At 47.0% G+C, this 23,812-nt stretch overlaps 1 protein-coding gene across 1 annotated transcript in view; it reads left to right on the top strand.

The window, feature by feature from the left end:
- The window catches only part of LOC111949408 (phosphatidylinositol 4,5-bisphosphate 3-kinase catalytic subunit beta isoform-like), a 101,182-nt gene extending 78,726 nt beyond the window's left edge, over positions 1 to 22,456 (top strand). Inside the window, 20 exon segments of the mRNA XM_070434238.1 lie at positions 3,161 to 3,343; positions 9,121 to 9,288; positions 11,038 to 11,073; positions 11,075 to 11,128; positions 11,282 to 11,533; positions 11,954 to 12,050; positions 12,205 to 12,335; positions 12,429 to 12,479; positions 14,877 to 15,065; positions 15,390 to 15,511; positions 15,665 to 15,808; positions 16,051 to 16,150; positions 16,594 to 16,790; positions 16,922 to 17,031; positions 17,234 to 17,312; positions 17,842 to 18,009; positions 19,494 to 19,617; positions 19,703 to 19,848; positions 19,979 to 20,111; positions 20,281 to 22,456. Coding sequence (XP_070290339.1) covers positions 3,161 to 3,343; positions 9,121 to 9,288; positions 11,038 to 11,073; positions 11,075 to 11,128; positions 11,282 to 11,533; positions 11,954 to 12,050; positions 12,205 to 12,335; positions 12,429 to 12,479; positions 14,877 to 15,065; positions 15,390 to 15,511; positions 15,665 to 15,808; positions 16,051 to 16,150; positions 16,594 to 16,790; positions 16,922 to 17,031; positions 17,234 to 17,312; positions 17,842 to 18,009; positions 19,494 to 19,617; positions 19,703 to 19,848; positions 19,979 to 20,111; positions 20,281 to 20,418 — 2,622 coding nt within the window. The 3' untranslated portion in view covers positions 20,419 to 22,456.
- The last annotated feature ends 1,356 nt before the right edge of the window (positions 22,457 to 23,812 follow it).

Below are 23,812 nucleotides of genomic sequence, written 5' to 3'. Positions count from 1 at the left end.
ACACCCTCAGCTGTCATCAATCAGTAGTCACATCTACAATACTACACACCCTCAGCTGTCATCAATTAGGTGCCATCACATACAGACAACAGTATGCAGACAGACACTGATTTTACAAACATTAGGAACACCTGCTCTTTCCGTGACATAGTCTGACCAGGTGAAAGCTATGATCCCTTATTGATGTCACACAAATGTGGGAAGCATTGGAGTCAACATGGGCCAGCATCCATGTGGAACGCATTTAACACCTTGTAGAGTCCATGCCYCGACAAATTGAGGCTGTTCTGAGGGGGAATATTAGGAAGGTGTTCCTAATGTTTGTTATACTCAGTAGGCTACAGACTAGTAAACAAACTCTCTCACACAAAAATATACTCCCCTCCCTTTCATCTTCTCTGTTGGCTATTCCCTAATAGGACCTGGTCATGTGACCGTTAANCATGGGACAGTGGACGGTCCCCAAATAGGGTCATGGGACAGTGGACGGTACCCAAATAGGGTCATGGGACAGTGGACGGTCCCCAAATAGGGCCTGGTCAGGGGACTGAGCCAATCTCTGGCAGAGTGACGGCACTAAATGGGTCACCACCACCATCAGTCACAGTTCCATCCTCACTGAGACACCGAAGCGCGTGACACACACACACACACACACACACACACGTGCCTGCCCAAAGGGCCTCTCCACTAATTAAAAACATGGAAAAAGAGGACATCTGAGGATGCTGACACCATATCTCTTGCACTCTCTCTCCCTCTCTTCCCCCCTCTCTCTCTATGCCGCACTCTCTCTCACACACACACACACACACACTCCTCACTATCAACCTCTCTACACACTACTGTATGTTCTATCTGAAAAAAGTGTGTGTAGATTCTGTGGCATGCCAACAGATCAGCTCAGATCAACACACACATGCATCGTGCGCTAGGGTCAATAGCTCACTGCACACTACATGGCMCAAACCCTTACTATCTGTGTTCTTCTGTCCAGGTGGATGGTGGCAGGAAGTCAGTGTGTTTTTTAGGAGTCCAGACACAGTAAGCCACATTAAGCACAGGAAGTGGACCTTTTATTGTCTAGAGTCTTGTTAACTCGGTTGGTTGGCCTGGTTTTCAGTTGCTCTGATATAACAAAGCCTTATTTTACTATCTGTTTACATTATATTTACTTGGACATTACATTGTAAAACCGCAGTCTTTCACTTGAAGGTACAAGGTGCTATAGTTATCATTGTATTTGAGGCAATTACCCGAAAGTACACATAGTCTTGGCTGTAATGAAAATGTGAAATCATTTGAAGAATTTCTACTGCTCTATTTGGAACTTGACCACTCTGGCCAGTGTCACCATGGTGATATGCAGCAGGTGGTTGTCATGCCATTGTGAGTGGGTGAAGGCTGTGCCCTCACGACCAGGTTGGGCACCAGGCTTCAAGGCAGGTTGGGTGGGGGGGGGGTGCGTTTCTCTGTCTGAACGCTCTTTAAGCCTTCGGTGTCTGGCTGGGATTGTGTGTTAAGCCTTGTCTGCGAGGCAGCAGACACACACTGCAGGAGAATCTATATCCCTTACCGCCCTGTTTTTCTGTTATTTTAATATCCCCCCTTGTCCTCTCTCCTCACTTACTTTGAGATTTCACTTTGCAAAATCAACTCAGCTTCCCTTTTTCAGGATCCTGTCTTTCAAGATAATTTGTAAAAAATCCAATACTTCATTGTAAAAGGGTTAACACTGTTTCCCATTCTTGTTCAATGAACCATAAACAATTAGTGACATGCACCTTTGGAACGGTCGTTAAGACACTAACAGCTTACAGACGGTAGGCAATTAAGGTCACAATTAGGAAAACTTAGGACAGTAAAGAGGCCTTTTACTGACTCTGAAAAACACCAAAAGAAAGATGCCCAGGGTCCCTGCTCATCTGCCGTGAACGTGCCTTAGGCATGCTGAAAGGGGCATGAGGACTGCAGATGTGGCCAGGGCAATACATTGCAATGTCCGTACTGTGAGACGCCTAAAACAGCGCTACAGGGAGACTGGATGGACAGCTGATCGTCCTCGCAGTGGCAGACCACCGTGTACAACACCTGCACGGGATCGGTACATCCGAACATCACACCTGCGGGACAAGTACAGGATGGCAACAACAACTGCCCGATTACACCGGTCCATCAGTGCTCAGACTGTCCGCAATAGGCTGAGAGAGGCTGGACTGAGGGCTTGTAGGCTTGTTGTAAGGCAGGTCCTCACCAGACATAACCGGAAACAACGTTGCCTATGGGGTGGGTTTGTGCCCATGGTCACTGGACCAGACAGGACTGGCAAAAAGTGCTCTTCACTGACGAGTCGCGGTTTTGTCTCACCAGGGGGATAGTCAGATTCGCGTTTTCGTCAAAGGAATGAGCATTACACCGAGGCCTGTACCTGGAGCAGGATCGATTTGGAGGTGGAGGGTCCGTCATGGTTGGGGGCGGTGTGTCACAGCATCGTCGGCCTGAGCTTGTTGTCATTGCAGGCAATCTCAACAATGTGCGTTACAGGGAGACATCCTCCTCCCTCATGTGGTACCCTTCCTGCAGGCTCATCCTGACATGACCCTCCAGCATGACAATGCACCAGCCATCACTGCTTGTTCTGTGCGTGATTTCCTGCAAGACAGGAATATCAGTGTTCATGGCCAGCGAAGAGCCCGGATCTCATCCCATTGAGCACTCTGGGACCTGTTGAATCGGAGGGTGAGGGCTAGGGCTGTTCCCCCCCAGAAATGTCTGGGAACTTGCAGGTGCCTTGGTGGAAGAGTGAGGTAACATCCCACAGCAAGAAGTAGCAAATCTGGTGCAGTCCATGAGGAGGAGATGTACTGCAGTACTTAATGCAGCTGGTGGCCACACCAGATACTGACTGTTACTTTTGATTTTGACCCCCCCCCCCTTTTTCAGGGACACATTATTACATTTGTTGTCACATGTCTGTGGAACCTGTTCAGTTTACGTCTCTGTTGTGAATCTTATGTTCATACAATGTTTACACATGTTAAGTTTGCTGAAAATAAACGCAGACATTAAGTCCACCACGCATCTCTTTCTCTCTTTTCTCCGTTCTCTTCTGTACTGGTTGTGTGTTTGTTGTGTTGATGATAATGTTCTCTCCCTCCAGGACACAGCCAGTCTGAAGGTGTGGCCCAGCACCAGTCCCAGTGAGCTGATGGAACAGGCATTGAGGAAATGGCTAACRACCCACGGCCCCGAGGAGGAGGGACGCCAGGCCGAGCAGTAYGTTYTGAGGGTCAGCGATAAGCTGGAGTTCCTCTGTGGAGACCACCCCCTCATACAGTACAAGGTGACCCCTTACTCTTAGGCTATACCTCAGTGCATACAGTGCAAAGGGACCCTAATGTTGCCCAATGATCCCTTCACCTTTAACCCCTAAACCCTCTGTAGAGTGCTTTCTTACCATCAAATTGCTCCCTTTCTCAATYTCTTAACCTCGAGTTTCTGTGCTGTGCTGACATCAACTCTCCTCTGAAAATGACCTTGTGTATCTCAACCATTCCTTAATGATTAATATCATAAATAGTAAACTCTCTTCGACCGTAACGGTTAATGTTCCAGTCTCAATGTTCCAAGGTCAGAGCGTGTGTAGGGAGCGGTCAGGTTAGGGTTGAGGAATGTCTTTAGGTTACGACCGTAACCCCGGTTCTCTGATGGTATGAGTGAGGTATTTTACTTATGGGATACGTAAGTATCGTCAGAAGCCTTTATTACACTAAGCCAACCATGATTGGCTGGATGTTGAGACGTCGGGGAAGGGTGTCCCTCCTACCCTATAAAAGGTCCAACGCAGCGTCTGAGTCATTCAAAAATATGCAACACCTCTTCCTCGCTCCTGCAAGGAGGGTGGTCTGGTGAAATACCTCACTCATACTATCAGAGAACTGTGGTTACAGTCGTAACCTAAAGTTCTCTTTCAAGTATTCATTTCGGTATTTCACTTATGAGATAATCTGATTCCCGTATTGCCAGACAAGCTTATCCTGACGATCGACTGCACTGTGCTGTATATCACACACATTGGCTTTGCCCCTCAGAAGATCCTACACGTAAAGCAGTATGCACCAGGGTCGGTGCAGTGACCTTTAAAACGTTGCAAATGTATGAGGCGAAGCCCAACTTGCTGCTGAGCAAATATCTTGGATAGATATACCCAGGACGTAGCCATTCCTCCAGTGGAATGAGCCCATAGGCCAGCAGGAGACTGAAGAACCTATCTTGTGTATGCCAAAGTGATAGCCTCCACTATCCAGTGGGAGAGGTGTTGTTTAGTGAGCGCTTTACCTGTGTGAGGTTTCACCCAGGAAACAAACAGCTGATCACATTTTCGAAACCCCTTGGTCTTGTCCATGTAGATGTGCAGAGCGCGTACTGGACACAACATATGCAAACGTTGATGTTCCGGAGAGGGAAACGGTAGGGGATAACCAGCTTCCAGCTCAAGGGAAAGACGCATCAAAGATGGATTCATAATCTTAGGGATAAAGGCGSGGTTAGGCCACAATGATACCTTATTGTTACCGGGTGCAAATTGTGCGCATGACGAGTGCATGAATGTCACTCACACTCTTGGCGGAGGCCAATGCTAGTAATAGCTTGGTCTTAAATGAAAGCATCTTCAGTTTCACCTGATCCAGGGGCTCAAAAGGCTGTTGGCATAGAGCATCCAAAACAATTGATAAATCCCATGACGGGGCAAGCTGTTTGGACACTGGACACACACGACGTGCACACTTCATAAAACGGGCGACAAGGGGGTGTTTCCCCACTGTCGTTGCTCCCAAAACCTACATGACAAGCCGAAATGGCTGCTAGATATACCTTAATAATAGTAAAAGCATTTCCTTTTTCTAATAATTCCTTTTAGAAACRGGACAGAGCACTGGAATGGCACTGTCTGTGATTTAGTGCACCATTCCTCAAACACGCACCATTTACAATCATAAAGGGACCTGGTGGATGAGGCTCTAGCACTCTGAATAGTCTAAATGACATTTTAGGGAAGCCCGGCAGTGTTCAAGTTGCACCATCAACGGGCCAGGCCCAGAGTGCCAACCGTTCCGGGTGAGGATGGACAATCTCCCCTCCTGCCTGGCACTGTAGGTCMCGACGCAAGGGAAAGGGCCACGGATGGCCGCATAGTAGTTGAGTGATCTCCACTAGCCAGTGTTTCTCTGGCCAATGTGGCACTATTAGTATGAGAGAGAGGGTGGGGGAAATCAGTGCCAGAGGGTGGGAATGCATACAGGAGGATGCGTGGCCACTCGCGCGCCAACACATCCACTCCCCTGAATGTATCCTGATCCCTCAGGGAAAAGAACAGTGGACATAAAGATCCACTGTTGGCATGCTGAGGTGCATCCAAACCTGATTGGCTACCTCTGGGTGGAGCTTCCACTCTCCGCATAGAGGGTTCCCCCTGGAAAGTAAATCTGCCCCCAGATTCAGTACTCCTGGTACATGAGTAGCTCTCAGTGACTGGAGATGCACACTGCTCTACATAATCAGTCTGTGTGTGTGAGGGGATTACAGTCCCCCTAGCCTGTTTATGTAAGCCACAACAGTGGTATTGTCTGTTCTGACTAGAACTTGACGACCCTCCAGAAATGGGAGGAACAACTTTAATGCTAAGGACACTGTAAGGAGTTCCAGTCAGTTTATCGGAGTAGAACGGAGATGGGGTCTCCACACCCCRTTGACTGTTCTGCCGTCGTGGGACGCACCCCAACCCGAGAGAGATGCGTCGTGACTACTTTTCTGGATAAAAAGAAAAGTCCGGTATCTTCAGGGGTGCAGTGCTACCATGCAATATATGGAGATCTGTACACGGKGATGTTTGTGATGTATTGGGCTCAGAACTAGAGAGGAGACCCAGCGTTGAAACACTCTCCTATTCAAACGTCCTAATGGGATGACTACTAAAACCTAGCTGCCTCAGGCATGTTTTGACAGACACCAGCCAGGTTCCCTCTGCCTAGCACTGTTTTGCGATCTTGGAATGTTCTTATACGTTCCACTGAAAGGCAAGCTTTGAATGATACTGAATCTAGGATTAAACCTAGGAAAGAGATTGTCTGCATGGGAATCAGAACGCTCTTTACTGTGTTTATTCTGAAACCTAGAAATGTCAGGTGTTCCAWTAGTAGYTGACKGTGTTCTAAGACTTCTTGTCTCGTTTGCGCGCACAGCAGCCAATCGTCTATGTACATCATCAACCGAATGCCCCTTTCTGAGTGGGGCTATGGCTGCCTCGGTACACTTCGTAAAAACACAAGGTGACAGTGAGGCCGAAGGAGTACCATAAATTCATAGATTACACCTTGAAAAGCGAATCTGAGAAATTTCCTGTGAGGAGGGTATATTTARATGTGAAAATAAGTGTCCTTCAGGTCAACAGATACGAACCAATCGCCTGGGCGCACAGAACGTATCCTTTCTCATGTGCCTGTTCAGAGCACGTAGATCTAGGATCGGGCGTATGGGTCCTTGGTGCTATGGGTGGGAAGGGAGGCTTCTTAAACCAGKGGGTCCAAGGTTCTCTGCTGCCCTGAGCTCCCAGCCTGGGGGGCTGGGCATCTGGAGATGTTAAAGGTTGAGGGGGGTCGACCTGCTGCAGCCTGGGTGAAGGTGCGGCGAGGCACTGTGCTGTGCTGTGTCTTCCTGGGCAGACAGCTGGAGGGCTTCTCCCTCCCTCTTTTTCCTCCACGCACCGTTTCTGCATCATCTCGACAGTGGGACCGAAAAGGCCTTTAGGGTTTACTGGAGCGTCCAGGATCTTCAGCTTCTCTCTCTATCAGACACCGTGGATAGGTTGAGCCATCAAGCCCTCTCCTGGGATATCATAAGCCCCATCACTCTTCCTGACGCCTGGACAGCAGCTTTGAGCAGACGCAGGTTGAGGTCTGTGGTAACACAGATCTCATCCCACAGACTCGGCTCCAGTGTGACCGCGAGTTCCTCTTGTAGCGCAGCTTGGTATGCCAAGAGCCCTCACCGCTGTGGCGACCAACCYGTAGACCTTCTCTGTTGCAGAGGACTGGAAGTGCTTGTACTTGGTTGGTAAGGTGGGGCCAGTTGAGGTAATGGAGGACTTCTGGCTAGGGTGTAGATGGGAAGCCACCAGGGGTTCATTGAGGGGCATGTGGGCAATCCCAATCCCTGCCATGTCAACACAGTTCAACACTGATCCACCTTGGACAGGGTTCTTGGTGTACTCCAGTACGGGTAACCTCCTCCAGGAATTCTGAGAAGACTGGTAGTAATTTCCTGGCTGCCCGTTTGGGTAGCCTCTTACCCTCGTAGCTGGATGTGGTGGTCTCTGCTACTGCATTGGGACAGGGAATCACCAGTTTATTAGCAGCGTGTTTGCACACGTCCTGCAGGTCCACACCGAGAACTGGTGTTGATGGCTCCCCGCCTGCGTGCCCGGTTTCGGATTCCCCGGCAGGAGGCTTGGTGRCCTGGCCTGAGGGGATGAAGGAGTCTTCGTTTCCATCCGATTCCGAAAGGAGTTGTGATCGTCTCTAATCAGGAAGCCCAGCAGGGAGGCGTCAAGGTGGTTGTTGGAGTCCTCCAACAGCAGGGCAATGGCGTCGAGCTGGTCGCCCCAGCTAGCAGCTAGCGCTAGCCGTCACGTTTTCACGTGGGGATATCCATCGCCTCTGGTGAGTCGCCGGCCCCCATGTTAGGAGGGTCCTGTTGACTCAGGCTAGCGTGGCGTGCTAGCCTGCGACGGAGGCCCTTCACAGTGAAGAGGGCACAGTGTGGACAGGAGACAGGAGAGGATAAGGCAAGCAGAGCACACAGAGTGGGTGTCTTTGGCCGATATCTTGTTTCCACAGSAGCAGATTCATGCGGGGAGCTTCTCCTCGTTTGGGGAGGGAGATGTTTTTGTCGCCATAGCGTGGATCCTATGTTTTTAGCTGTCAGAAAAAAACTAGYGTGGTAGGCTAGTCCGATAGCTAGTGATTTAGTGGGTTATCTCTGACGGTGGCACTCGTGTGATGGCCGGATACTGTTTCTGAAACAACAGGTTACAAAAGATAGCTTGGGTCGGTAGTAAAAACGTTTCCTGTCGAAGTAAAACCACAGACGCTAGCTAGTGAATAATTGTATATAAKCCTCTAACTATGGTGAAGGAAAAGGAAAATTGTCMCCACCGCACAGTCCTGAGAATAGAACCTGGCGAGCGAATTGTAAGCTCACATCTGTGGACAGTTTAGCTTGTTCTGGAAAATGCAGTTGTGTCGAGGTAAGCTTTCTGATGAAAAGCGAGAAGAGGTGTTTGAATGACTCAGACGCTGCTCAATCATGGCTGGCATAGTGTTATAAAGGCTTCTGACGAATACGCTGGGGACGAATACGCTGGGGACGTATTCCATAAGTGAAATACCGAAACGAAAACTTGAAAGAGAACTCCTTGTGTTTAGCCATAAACAAGACTCAGTGATCCAGAAACAGTAATTTGACTGATGTCCTAATAAAGCCTCATTAATAACACTGTCTTCCTGGAACACATTACTGTTACTCTCAAACCTGGTAGGTGTGTATGACTGAATCCATATGTGTATGAGTGTGTGTGTGCGTGTGATGAAGCAGACTCTGACCATTACGCCCTGCAGAAATGGGTCCGGACCCATTTACTCTCGTTCACGGAAAAGTGTTTAGAACCAGGAACCATCTGATCTACATATGTCATGTCTATACATTAGATATGGGTTACCTTCCATCTGATTTCCTCTCTTTGACCTCTCATCCCTCAGTGTGTGTACTCTCCCTCTTCTGTCCTCTCCTCAGAACATATGGACTTGTGTGRTGTCTCTCTGTTTGGGTGTGTGGTGTTTGTGTGTGCGCGCCATTCACATTTGTAAGAGGTGGCAGGTAGCCTAGCGGTTAAGAGCGTTGGGCCAGTAATCAAAAGGTTGCTGTTACAATTCCCCGAGCCGACTAGGTGAAAAATCTAGCAAGGCACTCAACCCTAAAATGTACATTTGGATATGTGTGTACCAAAGACTGCATAGAGAATTGTTCTCTCTGTATTAACACCTCCTCTCTTCTCTGTCCCAGTACATCAAAGCCTGTCTCCAGGCGAAGGAGTGTCCCCACCTGACCCTGGTCCAGGTCAGCACAGTCCAGGCCATGTTCGAGAAGGAGATCTCGGCCATCGGAGCTGTGGTCAACCGAAAGAGCTCCAACCCCCCCTTACCCCTGCCCCCCAAGAGGAGGGGACCCTCGGTCAGTTACACGACACAGACACACAGAGAAAGAGAGAGAGTGTCTGTGTGTGTGTGTGTGCATATATATTCCCAATCTGGCCCTCAACCATCACGGTCACCTAATAATCCCCAGTTTACAATTGGCTCATTCATCCCCCTCCTCTCCCCTGTAACTATTCCCCAGGTCGTTGCTGCAAATGAGAACGTGTTCTCAGTCAACTTACCTGGTAAAATAACGGTAAAATAAAAAAAAATAAAAAAAAAATAGGTGCAGGTATGTGTTAGTGAGTCTTTTATGACGTTTCGCCTGGTCCTAAAGGTCAGGTGCAGTTGAATTGCTCATTAGGGCTTAATTGCACAGTACCATGACGACTACGTGACATCTGACAGTAAATGACACACCTGACAATCATTAGCACTTCAAATGTCAATTATCACAACTAAATGTCAACATCAACAAGACTGCATCTGCACTGATCTGAAAAGAAGAAAGATGGCGGTCAAACAGTGATGTCTTGTGGTAGTTGGACGCTTGACAGAAGGAGAAGTGAGTAGGGCTTCAAGCACAACAAGCCTGTTTACCCAGCAGCTCTCCAGTAGGGTAGAGCTTTGCTCTAGGTAGTGAGSAGAGGTTGAGAGAAGGACAGGCTGTTCTTGTGGTGTACTGTAATCAGACATTACAAAAATATACATGTACTCCTCTGTCACATAGACACTGACCTAAATGCACAAACACTGACATACAGTACACACTTTAGCATTCAATAACGCACTCGTTTACACGTACAAACACACTTACAAAAACAAAATGTTCTTTACACGCACACACAGAGCTAGTGGACAGCAGGAAGTGTGCTGCTTGTTCATGTTTGTGGGCTGTAGCTGAGGGCCAGTCATGTGGAGTGTTTTTCCTGCTGTGCTGACCCTCGTAAATCTACTCAGTTTGACTCGCCCAACCTTCAGTGTGTGTGTTATTCCTACAGTAAATTATGTTCTCCTTGCGTACTCATGAAAATACTCATGAAAATATTTCCTATTTCCTTTCCTCCTCCCCCTCTGTTCCTCTCCTCTTCCCTCTGTTCCTCTCCTTCACTCTACTCTGTTCATCTCCTTCACTTTACTCTGTTCCTCTCCTTCACTTTACTCTGTTCCTCTCCTTCACTTTCCTCTTCCCTCTGTTCCTCTCCTTCACTCTACTCTGTTCATCTCCTTCACTTTACTCTGTTCCTCTCCTTCTCTTTCTCTTTCCTCTCCTTCACTCTTTCCTCTCCTCCTCTCTCTTTCCTCTCCTTCTCTTTCCTCTCCTTCTCTTTCTCCTCTCTTCTCTCCTTTCTTTCCTCTCCTTCTCTTCCTCTCCTTCTCTTTCCTCTTTCCCCTCCTTCTCTTTTCTCTTTCCTCTTTCCTCTCTTCTCTTTCTTCTCTTTCCTCTTTCCTCTCCTTCTCTTTTCTCTCTTTCCTCTCCTTCTCTTTCCTCTTTCCTCTCCTTCTCTTTTCCTCTTTCCTCCTTCTCTTTCTTTTTCCTCTCCTTCTCTTTTCTCTTTCCTCCTTCTCTTTCCTCTTTCCTCTCCTTTCTTTCTTTTCCTCTCCTTCTCTTTCCTCTCCTTCTCTTTCCTCGTCCATCTGTTCCTCTCCTTCTCTTTCCTCTGTTCCTCTCTTCTCTTTCCTCTTTCCTCTGTTCCGCTTCTTCTCTTTCCTCTGTTCCTTCTCTTCTCTTTCCTCTGTTCCTTCTCTTCTCTTTCCTCTGTTCTCTTCTTTTCTCTCTTTGTAGCAAGTGAATACGTGTGTATGGGAGGTGTCCACCCAGTTTTAAGATCGTCCTAATCAAAGGCAGCAAGGTGAACGCTGAGGAGACCGCCAAGGTAACCACTGATGATGATGTGAACTTGCAAACCTGGAATTTTTGTTGCGTCTTTGGTGTTTGCACTAGGATGTATTTATAACCCATAGTCAGTAGAACACTGCTAGCTCTCATGATCACCGTATTATGGTGAACCCCTTGTCGTCGTCCCCAGATCCAGGTGCGTGCAGGCTTGTTCCACGGCACAGAGTTGTTATGCAAGCCGGCGGTGAGCAGCGAGAGCAGTGGACGCTCGGAACACGTGTGGAACCGCACGCTAGAGTTCGACATCACTGTGAGCGACCTGCCGCGCATGGCCCGCCTCTGCTTCGCCGTCTACGCCGTCATGGACAAGGTCAAGAAGCAGAAGTCCACCAAGAACGCCCACATCAACAAGTACCAGACCATCCGCAAAGCCGGCAAAGTGGTATGTCACACACAAAGCACAGACATACTCAAACACACACACACAGAGACATTTAATATGCATCTCTGTCCCCTCTCTCGCGCTTTCTCTGTCTCTCTCTGTCTCTGTCTCTCTCTCTCTCTCTCTCTGTCTCTCTCTGTGTCTCTCTCTGTCTCTGTCTCTCTCTGTCTCTCTCTCTGTCTCTCTCTCTGTCTGTCTCTCTCTGTCTGTCTCTCTCTGTCTGTCTGTCTCTGTCTGTCTGTCTCTGTCTGTCTGTTTCTCTGTCTCTCTGTGTCTCTCTCTGTCTCTCTCTGTCTCTCTGTGTCTCTCTGTGTCTCTCTGTGTGTCTCTCTCTCTCTTTCTCTGTCTCTCTCTTTCTCTGTCTCTCTCTTTCTCTGTCTCCTTCTGCCTCCCTCTCTATCTCCTTCTGTCTCCCTGCAGCACTACCCTGTAGCCTGGGTGAACACCATGGTGTTTGACTATAAAGGACAGCTGAAGACTGGAGATATCATCCTTCACAGCTGGTCTTCCTTTCCTGGTGAGCATACACACACACACACCATCATGCAATTTAACAACACTTTAATTAACCTATACACGCTCACACCTACACACACATTTCTGAAACTCATCTACATACTTMTACACTAAATGTTAGTGGCATGTATGAGTGATTTTTCTGTGTCCCCCAGATGAACTTGAAGAGATGCTGAACCCCATAGGAACCATMCAGACCAACCCGTACACTGAGAATTCTACAGCACTCCACATCCACCTCCCTGACTACAACCCTCACCCCATCCTATTCCCCCCCTTCGACAAGGTGAGGACACACACACCTTGACCTATTCAAACATGGTTGTAGWTATGAAGTATTTCTACCACTGATATGGATGTGTGTGATCTACTCCTGCAGATTCTGGAGAAAGCTGCAGAAATCGCTGGGTCAAGCGATTGCTCGACCATGGTACTGTCGTGAGTTCCAACCACTCAAACACACACACTCTTAAACATGTACGCACTCCTTCCATCACACACAAGCACTCCTTTTACTCCAGAGCAGCAGGCATTTCTAGGACAGAAATACAGACACCAAATGTGTCAGAGGGGAGGGAGGATATTGCTGTGACTGGTTTCCAGGGCAACCCAGTCAGTCCTGATTCTGATCCAGGGTGGTGTTGGCAGGATGGTGCACTGCCACAATGTGTCTCTCCGAGGCTAAGATCAGCCCTGCTGTCACACATACACACACACACAAATATATACATATAGTACCAGTCAGAAGTTTGGACACATCCCCTCATTCAAGAGTTTTTCTTTGTTTTTACTATTTTCTACATTGTAGAATAATAGTGAAGACATCAAAACTATGAAATAACACATATGGAATCATGTAGTAACCAAAAAAGTGTTAAACAAATCWAAATATATTTATATTTGAGATTCTTCAAAGTAGCCAGCCTTTGCCTTGATGACAGCTTTGTATACTCTTGCCATTTTCTCAACCAGCTTCATGAGGTAGTCACATGGAATGCATTTCCATTAACAAGTGTGCCTTGTTCATTTGTGTAATGTCTTTTTTCTTAATGCGTTTCAGCCAATCAGTTGTGTTGTGACAAGGTATGGGTGGTATATTTGGTAAAACAACCAAGTTCCATTATTATGGCAAGACAGCTCCAAAATAAGCAAAGAGAAACAACAGTCCATCATTACTAAGACATGAAGGTCAGTCAATAACGGGAAAATGTCAAGCACTTTGAATGGTTTTTCAAGTGCATTGTTTTTGTCCGTGTGGCTTCAGTTTGGTAGAGCATGGCGCTTGCAACGCCAGGGTTGTGGGTTCATTCCCCAACGGGGGGGACCAGGATGAATATGTATGAAACTTTCCAATTTGTAGTCGCTCTGGACAAGAGCGTCTGCTAAATGACTTAAATGTAATGTAAGTGCATTCGCAAAGTACTTCAAGCGCTATGATGAAACTGGCTCTCATGAGGACCGCCACAGAAAGGAAGACCCAGAGTTTACCCCCAAATTAAATGCTTCAGAGTTCAAGTTAACAGACACGTCTCAACATCAACTGTTCAGAGGAGAATCAGGCCTTCATGGTTGGAATTTCGTGCAAAGCAACCACTACTTAAAGGACACCAATAAGAAGAGAACTTGCTTGGGCCAAGAAAACTACGAGCAATGGACATTAGACAGGTTGAACTGTCCTTTGGTCTGATGACTCAAATTTGAGATTTCTGGTTCCAACCACCGTGTCTTTGCTGAGGCAGAGTAGGATGAACGGATGATCTCCCGCATGTGTGGGTTCCCACCGTGGAAGCATGGAGGAGGAGGTGTGTGATGTTGTGGGGTGCTTTAGCGGTGACACTGTCGTGTGATTATTTTAGAATTCAAGGCACACTTACAGCATGGCTACCACAGCATTCTTACAGCGATGCGCCTTCCATCTGGTGCCACTAGTGGGACAATCATAGTGTTTTTCAACAGGACAATGACCCAAAACACACCTCCAGGCTGTGTAAGGGCTATTTGATCAAGGAGAGTGATGGAGTGCTGCATCAGATGACCTGGCCTCCACAATCACCCAAMCTCAACCCAATTGAGATGGGTAGGAAGAGTTGTACCGCAGAGTGAAGGGAAAGCAGCCAACAAGTGCTCAGCATGTGTGGGAACTCCTTCAAGACTGTTGGAAAAGCATTCCAGGTGAAGCTGGTTGAGAGAATGCCAAGAGTGTGCAAAGCTGTCATCAAGGCAAATGGTGGCTACTTTGAAGAATCTCAAATATATCTGGATATTTTTAACTTTTTTGGTTACTGAATGATTCCACATTTTATTTCCTAGTTTTGATGTCTTCACTATTATTCTACAATGTAGAAAATAGTCAAAATAATGAAAAACCATTGAATGAGTAGGTGTGTCCAAACTTTTGACTGGTACTGTGTATATACACACACACACACACACACACACACACATACATCAACCCTCATAAAGACCCTGTGGGACAGGACACAGATGGTTATGTAACACTATGTGAAGCAGGGGGCTTGCCAAAACATGCCCCTTCCAAGGGGGTGGGGGGTGGAGGTTTTCTTGCTGTCTCAAGCTTCAAGCTCTTATTCTGTGTTTTGACTAACAATTTTTCATTGTGGATCCATAAAGCAATCAAACGTGCGTGGAAGTACAGATCTATTTTTATCCCTCTAATGGGGGATAGGATTACGTGCAGTGTTCTCTGATTACATTTTAACTTCTACCTTTAGTGGTGCACCCCTTGCTACTCCTCTTTACATAGTGTGATTTCTTACCCTTTGCTGTCACCTAGTGGTGACTGACCACCACTGCTGTTTCCCCACAGGGCCGAGGCGGTAAGAAGTTCCACATTGAGCTGAAGGAGATCATGGAGAGGGACCCTCTGTCCCAGCTGTGTGAGAACGAAAAGGACCTCATCTGGACACTACGCTACGACTGCATGGAGAACTTCCCCCAGTCACTGCCCAAACTGCTGCTCTCCGTCAAGTGGAGCAAACATGAGGACATGGCCCAGGTACATACATTTACATTTTGTCATTTAGCAGACACTCTCTTATCCAGAGCAACTTACAGTAGTGAGTGCATACCTTTTCATACTGTGCCACATGAACCAAGCCTGTGTATTGACAGTGTTTTTTAACACAATCAATTCCTTCTCAATTGCAATAACTATTCTATTCATTCCAGTCTGATGAAAATGTTGTCTGAGTGTGCCTCAATGGTCAGATCCTAAATATACCCCTAGCCCATACCACTATTCCCCTCATCAGTCCCCTTCAAAGATCTGCTGTGCTCCTGTATTGGTTATAAAGCATAGTGAATGATCTCTGTCTCTCAGCTCCAGGCCTTGCTGCAGATCTGGCCCAAGCTGAGTCCCAGGGATGCTCTGGAGCTGCTCGACTTTAACTACCCAGACCAGTATGTCAGAGAGTACGCTGTGGGCTGCCTGAGGGATATGAGGTAGTCCACACACACTCGCACATACCTATTCCTAGTTCACTTACTGTTGTAATGACTTATTCACTGCCTCTCTCCCTCCTCTCCCCCCTCTTCCTACTTCATATTCCTCTCTCCACTCTCCCCCCCCCCCCCCCCCCCCCCCCCCCCCCCCAGTGATGAGGAGTTGTCTCAGTACCTGCTCCAGCTGGTCCAGGTGTTACGTTATGAACCCTACTATGACTGTGCGCTCACCCGCTTCCTACTGAACAGAGCCCAGTGCAACCGCAACATAGGACACTTCCTCTTCTGGCATCTCAGGTGAGCGAGAGAGACTTGTGTACATGAAAGAGCAAGAGAGAGACTTGTGTACATGAAAGAGCAAGAGAGAGACTTGTGTACATGAAAGAGCAAGAGAGAGCATGTGTACATGTGCAAAGAACAAAAATGCATTTTCAGAGATATAGGCTGTATTTCTTTCATGGTATAATTTCAGTGAGTTGAAGTATGTTAACCAACCCCAGGTATGAGTAACTGTAGGGTGACTGTGCTGTCCCCTGCAGGTCAGAGATGCACATGCCAGCCGTCTCTGTCCAGTTCTCTCTCATCCTCGAGGCCTACTGTCGCGGCAGCATCCCTCACATTGAGGTCCTGAAGAAACAGGTAGGACCCCAACACACACGTCCTGACTCCAACATTAAGTCATGAGTTAATCACTACAGTACATCTATTTCTGTCACCAACTCTAATTCTATAGTTTCCTCTGTCAGTTCAGAATGGGGTTATTTATAAAGAAGTCAGATGACAGCAGCCTGACCTCTAACCTCTGACCTCTACTGTATTAGCCCAGACATCCGCACTGCTGGCAGCTTCCTCCCACTTCCTGTCCATCACTGTCCATCCCCCTCTCCTTCCTGTTTTGGAGTTAGCTACCACACTGTGGGATGTTTCACGAAGACCATGCTGTCATGCATAGCATCCTTGTCATATTTGGAAGGCAATTGCATTATAGTGCAGAAATACTGCATACATCCGTGGTATAATTGAATCATTATTTCATTATTACATCACGTTGTAACAACATTACGCCCCCTCTCTCCCTCTAGGTGGAGGCTCTGAGCAAGCTGAAGTCTGTGAACGAGCTGATCAAGCTGGGCACCATCAAGAACGCCCGCAGTAAGACCAAGGAGGCCATGCTCACCAAAGAGGCMATGATGACTTGTCTGAGACAGAGTGGCTACACAGAGACCCTCTCTGACCTGCACTCCCCTCTCAACCCCAGTGTCCTGCTCTCTGGAATCAAGTAAGGGTCAGGGGGGAGAGGTTAGAGGGGAGTGGAGAGGGTGATCTGGGAGTGGATCTGGTTAAATTTTTCTTGTTCTCTTTTCATTTGTCTCGCCCCTCCCTGCTCTCCCCCCTCCTCCCCCTTGCCAGTGTGGAAAAGTGTCGGTACATGGACTCGAAGATGAAGCCTCTGTGGATCGTCTACAACAACAAGCTGCTGGGGGGAGACACCCTGGGAATCATCTTCAAGAACGGAGATGGTACGAGGGCCAAGGGAGGGAGGGAGGTGGATCTAACAGAGGAAATGTAAGATCACTAAAGTTCAAGGGGAGAGAGGGAGTGGAGGAGAGTGAGAGGGARGAATAGTGAGGTCAAGATGGAGGGATGTGTATTATGGAAGGTGAAAGAAGATAGAAGGATGAATGATAGACTGTAATTGTGTTTCTCTCTCCCTCGCTCCAGACCTGAGACAAGACATGTTGACACTACAGATCTTGAGGTTGATGGACCTGCTATGGAAGGAGGCCAATCTGGACCTCAGGTGTGTATATTAATATGATAAGAGATGTGTGTGTTTCCTCAGGCGGACTCTGTCAGTCAGGCTTGTTTGTTCCTGCTCTCTGTGGGGAAGAGGAAGCTGTGTTGGGGGGGGACCCTAAATCACCCCCTGCTAGCCTGACCTCTAACCCCCCACATCCATACCCCCAGCATCACACACACACTAGCCTGCTTCTCATCCTAATCAAATCCACACACACTAGCGCTCACTCTCATACTCTAACACACACAGACAGACACACACATCTGGAGCCGAGCAGTGTGTGGGATTGTTTTGACAGTTGAGCTTGGGGGCAGGCCTTTAGGTTACAGGSACAAGGGTTCAGAGAGGAGAGGGGGGGAGGGAGCTCTGCAGAGAGGATGAGGATGATAATGAAACCACTGTGGTGTTTGGAACGTAATCATGCGTACATTCTGGTCGAGGCAGAGCGGGGGGGGGGAAATGATAGGATGCATCTCAATGGTGTTTATGATGATTAATTGGAACAAAATGTTTCCTCGTGTCTGTGCAGAATTGTACCGTACGGTTGCCTAGCAACTGGGGACCGGTCAGGGCTGATCGAGGTGGTGTCGTCGGCGGATACCATCGCCAACATCCAGCTGACCAGCAGCAACGTGGCAGCCGCCGCAGCCTTCAACAAGGATGCACTACTTAACTGGCTCAAAGAGAAGAACTCTGGGTRAGACCACATTTTTTAAATATAAACAATGTGTATTACTGACCTATTTCATAGATACAGTGCCATCGGAAAGTATTCAGACCCCTTGACTTTTTCCATGTTACGTCACAGCCTTATTCTAAAATGGATWAAAAAATATATATATTCTCATAAATCTACACACAATACCCCATAWTGATAAAGCAAAAACAGGCTTTTAGAAATTTTAGCAAATGTATTAAAAACAGAAATACCTTATTTACATAAGTATTCAGACCCTTTGCTATGAGACTTGAAATTGAGCTCAGGTGAATCCTGTTTCCATTGATCATCCTTGAGATGTTTCTACAACTTGATTGGAGTCCACCTGTGGTAAATTCAATTGATTAGACATGATTTGGAAAGGCACACACCTGTCTATATAAGGTGCCACAGTTGACAGTGCATGTCAGAGCAAAAACGAAGTCATGAGGTCGAAGGAATTGTCCGTAGACCGCTGAGACAGGATTGTGTCGAGACACAGATCTAGGGAAGGGTACCAAAAAATCTCTCCAGCATTGAAGGTCCCCAAGAATACAGTGGCCTCCATCATTCTTAAATAGAAGAAGTTTCGAACCATCAAGACTCTTCCTAGAGCTGGCCGCCCGGCCAAACTGAGCAATCGGGGGAGAAGGGTCTTGGTCAGGGAGGTGACCAAGAACCCAATGGTCACTCTGGTCAGAGCTCCAGAGTTTCTCTGTGGAGATGGAAGAACCTTCTAGAAGGACAACCATCTCTGCAGTACTCCACCAATCAGGCCTATATGGTAGAGTGGCCAGACGGAAGCCACTCCTCAGTAAAAGGCACATGACAGCCTGCTTGGAGTTTCCCTAAAGGCACCTAAAGGACTCAGACAATGAGAAATAAGATTATCYAGTCTGATRAAACCAAGATTGAACTMTTTGGCCTGAATGCAAAGCGTCACGTCTGGAGGAAACCCGGCACCATCCCTACGGTGAAGCATGGTGGTGGCAGCATCATGTTGTGGGGATGTTTTTCAGCAGCAGGGACTGGGAGACTAGTCAGGATTGAGGCTCCAGAGCTTTCAGGACCTCAGACTGGGGGCGATGGTTCACCTTCCAACAGGACAACAACCCTAAGCACACAGCCAAGACAACACAAGAGTGGCTTCGGGACAAGTCTCTGAATGTCCTTGAGTGGCTCAGCCAGAGCCAGGATTTAAACCTGATCAAACATCTCTGGAGAGACCTGAAAATAGCTGTGCAGCAACGCTCCACATCCAACCTGAGTGCTTGAGAGGATCTGCAGAGAAGAATKGGAGAAACTCCACAAATACTGTACATGTGTGCCAAGCTTGTAGCGTCATACCCAAGAAGACTTGAGGCTGAAATCGCTGCTAAAGGTGCTTCAACAAAGTACTGAGTAAAGGGTCTGAATACTTATGTAAATGTTTTTTATTTATGATAATTTAGTAAAACTTTGTTTTGTGTTTGTGTACTATGCAGAGATGCTCTGGAGAAGGCGATCGAGGAGTTCACCCTGTCATGTGCAGGCTACTGCGTGGCCACCTACGTCCTGGGGATCGGTGACCGTCACAGTGACAACATCATGGTCCGCAGCACTGGACAGGTGGGTAGAGGTGCTCCCCTGTACGACAGGCTAAATCACAGAGGTTCCTYTATGGTCAAGTTCTTCCATCCTGTGTGTCTCTCAGCTCTTCCACATAGACTTTGGGCATATCCTGGGGAACTTCAAGTCCAAGTTTGGCATCAAGAGGGAACGYGTCCCCTTCATCCTGACCCATGACTTCATCCACGTCATCCAACAGGGAAAGACGGGCAACACTGAGAAGTTTGGCAGGTGAGCTTCTGTCCCCTTTCACTACTCAGATGATCCAGGCCGGGAATACTATCTATTGCCTAGTTTTATCATTTATCTATGTGCTAGTTGAGTGAATGTATAGTGAACAGAATGTGTGTGTTGTGCCTAGTTTCCGTAATTACTGTGAACAAGCCTACCTGATTCTGAGGCGGAATGGGAACCTCTTCATCACCCTGTTTGCCCTCATGCTGACTGCTGGACTGCCCGAGCTCACCTCCGTCAAGGATATACAGTACCTAAAGGTAAGACGCACGCACGAACACACACACACAGACACATGCAGTATATAGTTGGCCGCTTCACATGGGCTACAGTTTACATGTGCTACAGAAATTTAGTGTCCAAAGTAATGTATGTTATGTTGCAATAAGAGTAGTTAAGGSTCTTCCTCCCTCCCCTTCTCCCCTGTAGGACTCTCTGGCCCTGGGGAAGACCGACGACGAGGCACTGAAACACTTCCGCCAGAAGTTTGACGAGGCGCTGAGAGAGAGCTGGACCACCAAAGTCAACTGGATGGCCCACAACGTGGTCAAAGACAACCGCTCCTAGAACAGACAGTCGCACATCCTGGAGCTGGAGGGTGAAAGGTTAAAGGTCAGGAGGGTCTGAGGTCTATCCAGTGCTGGGACAACAGTGACAGTGGAGGGTTATGTGTTGCTAAGGGGTGAAGACCAGACAGGACTGGGCCGCAAAGAAGGGAATCTAGAAGACCATCTTAAACACACATGCTCTTACAGGCTTAAATCCCCCTCCCTTTGCCTTTCCTCTGGCTTTTGAAGCTGCTGTGTGCCTCCAGCCAGTCCAGCAGTCCCATTGCCTCTCCCTGATCATGTGACATATTTGTGGGTAATGTGGTTGCGAGTTTTKCACTGCTCAGTGAGAGTCAGAGCCCCCCTTCTGAGTTGTGAATGGACTGCCCCCTTAGAGACTGGACTAGACTGAACCAATGAGGAAGGAAGGGGACGGTGGTTTCACCCACCTATTAGCAAGACTTCTGATCTGCCTTGTGTTGAACTAAAGGGAGAGGTCAGGGTTGACCACACCCACTCAAGGCCTCACACCCGTGTCTTAAAACGACGTCAAAACGTGCACATAGCCAGAGGAAGTGCATTTTATTGGACTTTTCCTCGCGAGGCCTCCAGTTCATCTCGAAAGTATGCCTAAAAACTGCGAGAAGATTGTATTTGTTTAGTTTTTTAAATGTTTTTTTTTTATTGCCATTTTAAGATGTTATTCTTTAGGAGATGTATATGTGCCAGACGACTTTTTATTTATATATATATATATATTACACACACACACACACACACAGAGAGAGACACGCTGCATGGCCAAATTTTCTGGATGCATCTTCCCGATAGATAAACAATAACTTTCCACACGCCGCTGCCGCTTTCCCCTCCTAGTAGCTAGCTATTTCCCTCACTAACGTTAGCACAACTTTGGAAAAGCAGTGCTCAACAAGCTGGGGCAAAGGACACTGTGTCCCGGGGTTGGGAAACACAGACTTGCCGTGCATGCTCTCCACACTGAATAGACTCTCCCAGTGACATCCAGATGGTTACCAATATTATAGTATTTCTCATGAAGGCTGTTATCCTACTTGGAGTAAAACAAACTGTAGGAAAACATTTGATGAGTTAACATTCGAGTTAACATTGATTTGGTGGTTTAGCTCTAGAGAAGAGGCGTCCAGTGGGGCAGTTCAATTCGGTCACGCAGCTTCAGCCTTTGAGAAATTGGGTGAATTAGACCATCAAATACTGGAACCATTTGAAATACGAGGAAGAGAGAGCTTAAAATGTTTCTAGAACTTAATTTTGTGTTCCTGCTTTGGAATGTGGATGTAACATTCCTGTGTTCCATTTTATCAAATGATGGTTGTTGTTGGACAAACAGAACAGGCACAAAGGGTGAGTCATCACCACACTACCCCATAGAGGTATTATCACGACCCCATGGAGGTATTATCACAACCCCATGGAGATTCTGTCTTAGACATAGACTTGCCTACAGATGTCAGATCTAGTCTTTCAAAGCACCAAACTGCTCACATGACAACAACCACAATGAATAAACAAAGCATGTTACTAAAATGCCTTTTAGGAACAAAACAAAGAAAACCTTAAGTTGATTTAGGTTTGTTTTTACTGTGTTTTAAAGAATCTGTTCAGAAATGGAGTGTTTGTGTGCAAAATGTGTCGCTTTCTTTTTCAGTGTATTTGTTTTTTAGATCAGCCAAATTGGGCGGAGTTTAAGACCTATGGAAGGGGTTTGCCAGCAGAGGGCGTAACACTGCGATTCAAAGCTACTTCCTGGTTTTGTCATGAGGTGCTCTCTGTTTTGATTTTGTGCAATATCCGTATAGGAGTCTACATGTATATTATGTAAATGAACCCTTGGGCYCTAATGCCTGAGGCTATAATGGTTGTCACTGTGGGTCAATGTGTATTGCTGCTGTATTTCTCACCGCTAGCCTTCTTAAGTCTCTCAGACACTGAATATTGTCAAATGTACAGCCTTTTATTGTTTTGCTGTTTTTTGTTTTCATATGAGTTTTATTAAAGTTATTTTCCATYTAACTGGATTTTCCTTTTGTAATACATTTTTGTGTGTGTTTGGGTGTGTGTGCCCGTTCAATCACTGCAGTGCCAGCGTGTCTGTGAATAAGATGTAGTATATTTCCTGAACAACTTTGCTGGGCACAATGACCAGCACAGATTTGGTCCCTGTGCCTGGGATACTGTGATGAATGCAGATTGATTCCAGGCCCAGAGATCCTCCATTCTTTCCACTGTGGTTGTGTGAGGGAGGGAGGGGAGGAAGGCCCACTGCGGGGCCCATCTCTGCTCTGCTGGAGGGGACCAACATGCCTCTTTGCTGATGTCATRTGGTAATGCCGTACATGGTGGAGYAGCCAATAACCCTTATTGCCAGAATATGGATCCTGAATAGAACTTGGTTGTGGGTCAACAGCTAACAATTTGGAGATGGCAGGTCACAGTGCTATGTAGCTGTTAATACCTGCAAATATCATGATTGATAGGTTGTTGTTTGTCTGCGAGCTGTCCAGTTGAACACAGGCTTGTTTGATTGGGTGAACACAGGCTTGTTTGATTGGGTGAACACAGGCTTGTTTGATTGGGTGAACACGGGCTTGTTTGATTGGGTGAACTCAGGCTTGTTTGATTGGGTGAACACAAGCTTGTTTGATTGGGTGACACACAAGCTTGTTTGAAAAAGTGTGAAAAGGAAGTGATATAATTACATACAGTACCCGCTTGTTCCAAGTCAGCAACACTCATTGACTCAACTACTACATGTTCTGTCGTCTTTGACTGCAATGGCTAATTATGGAGCATTTATGCAATGATTACCATTTTATTTCCCCAGCAATCTAGCTTGGGTAATAGTTGTTTACTTCAAGAACTCTGAATTCAAACGGGGAATTGCCCCTCCCTCCCCTATTCAATTTTCTTCCCACACAACAAGTATTTTGTGTTTGTCCCCTATTCTCTATCTGCAGTTGAAATAACTAGTCTTTTCTTTTGCTCTTTGTGTTTCCAGTGGCAATGATGACGAAGACCCCAGTTGAACCCATTCGCTCTGTTTGAATCTTCCTCAGTAATGTATTCACCGTCATAACACAGCTGTAGGTCACTCTTGACGTCAGTGAAGGCCAAACAAGTTGTTGACGGCCCTAAGTCCTGTATAAGACCATTTTCCACATCACACAGATGTCTTCAGAGGGCCTGTCTACCTTTCTCATATATATCCTTCCCTCGTTCAAAGTTGAAAATCAGGTGAATGAATGAATTAGTCCAAGCAGACCGTGTTGATGTCTGTGAATACCAAACCAGGTCATTGACAGCCTTAAACCCTAACATTAGTGAATGTAACAAGCCAGAGTAGCAGATCCTGGGTGTCTAATAATCACAAGCCA

The sequence above is a fragment of the Salvelinus sp. IW2-2015 genome, linkage group LG22 (assembly GCF_002910315.2).
Source record: "Salvelinus sp. IW2-2015 linkage group LG22, ASM291031v2, whole genome shotgun sequence".
NCBI classification, from domain to species: domain Eukaryota; kingdom Metazoa; phylum Chordata; class Actinopteri; order Salmoniformes; family Salmonidae; genus Salvelinus; species Salvelinus sp. IW2-2015.
Note: the sequence above shows the minus strand (reverse complement) of the source record. Positions and strands in the feature narration are given on the sequence as shown.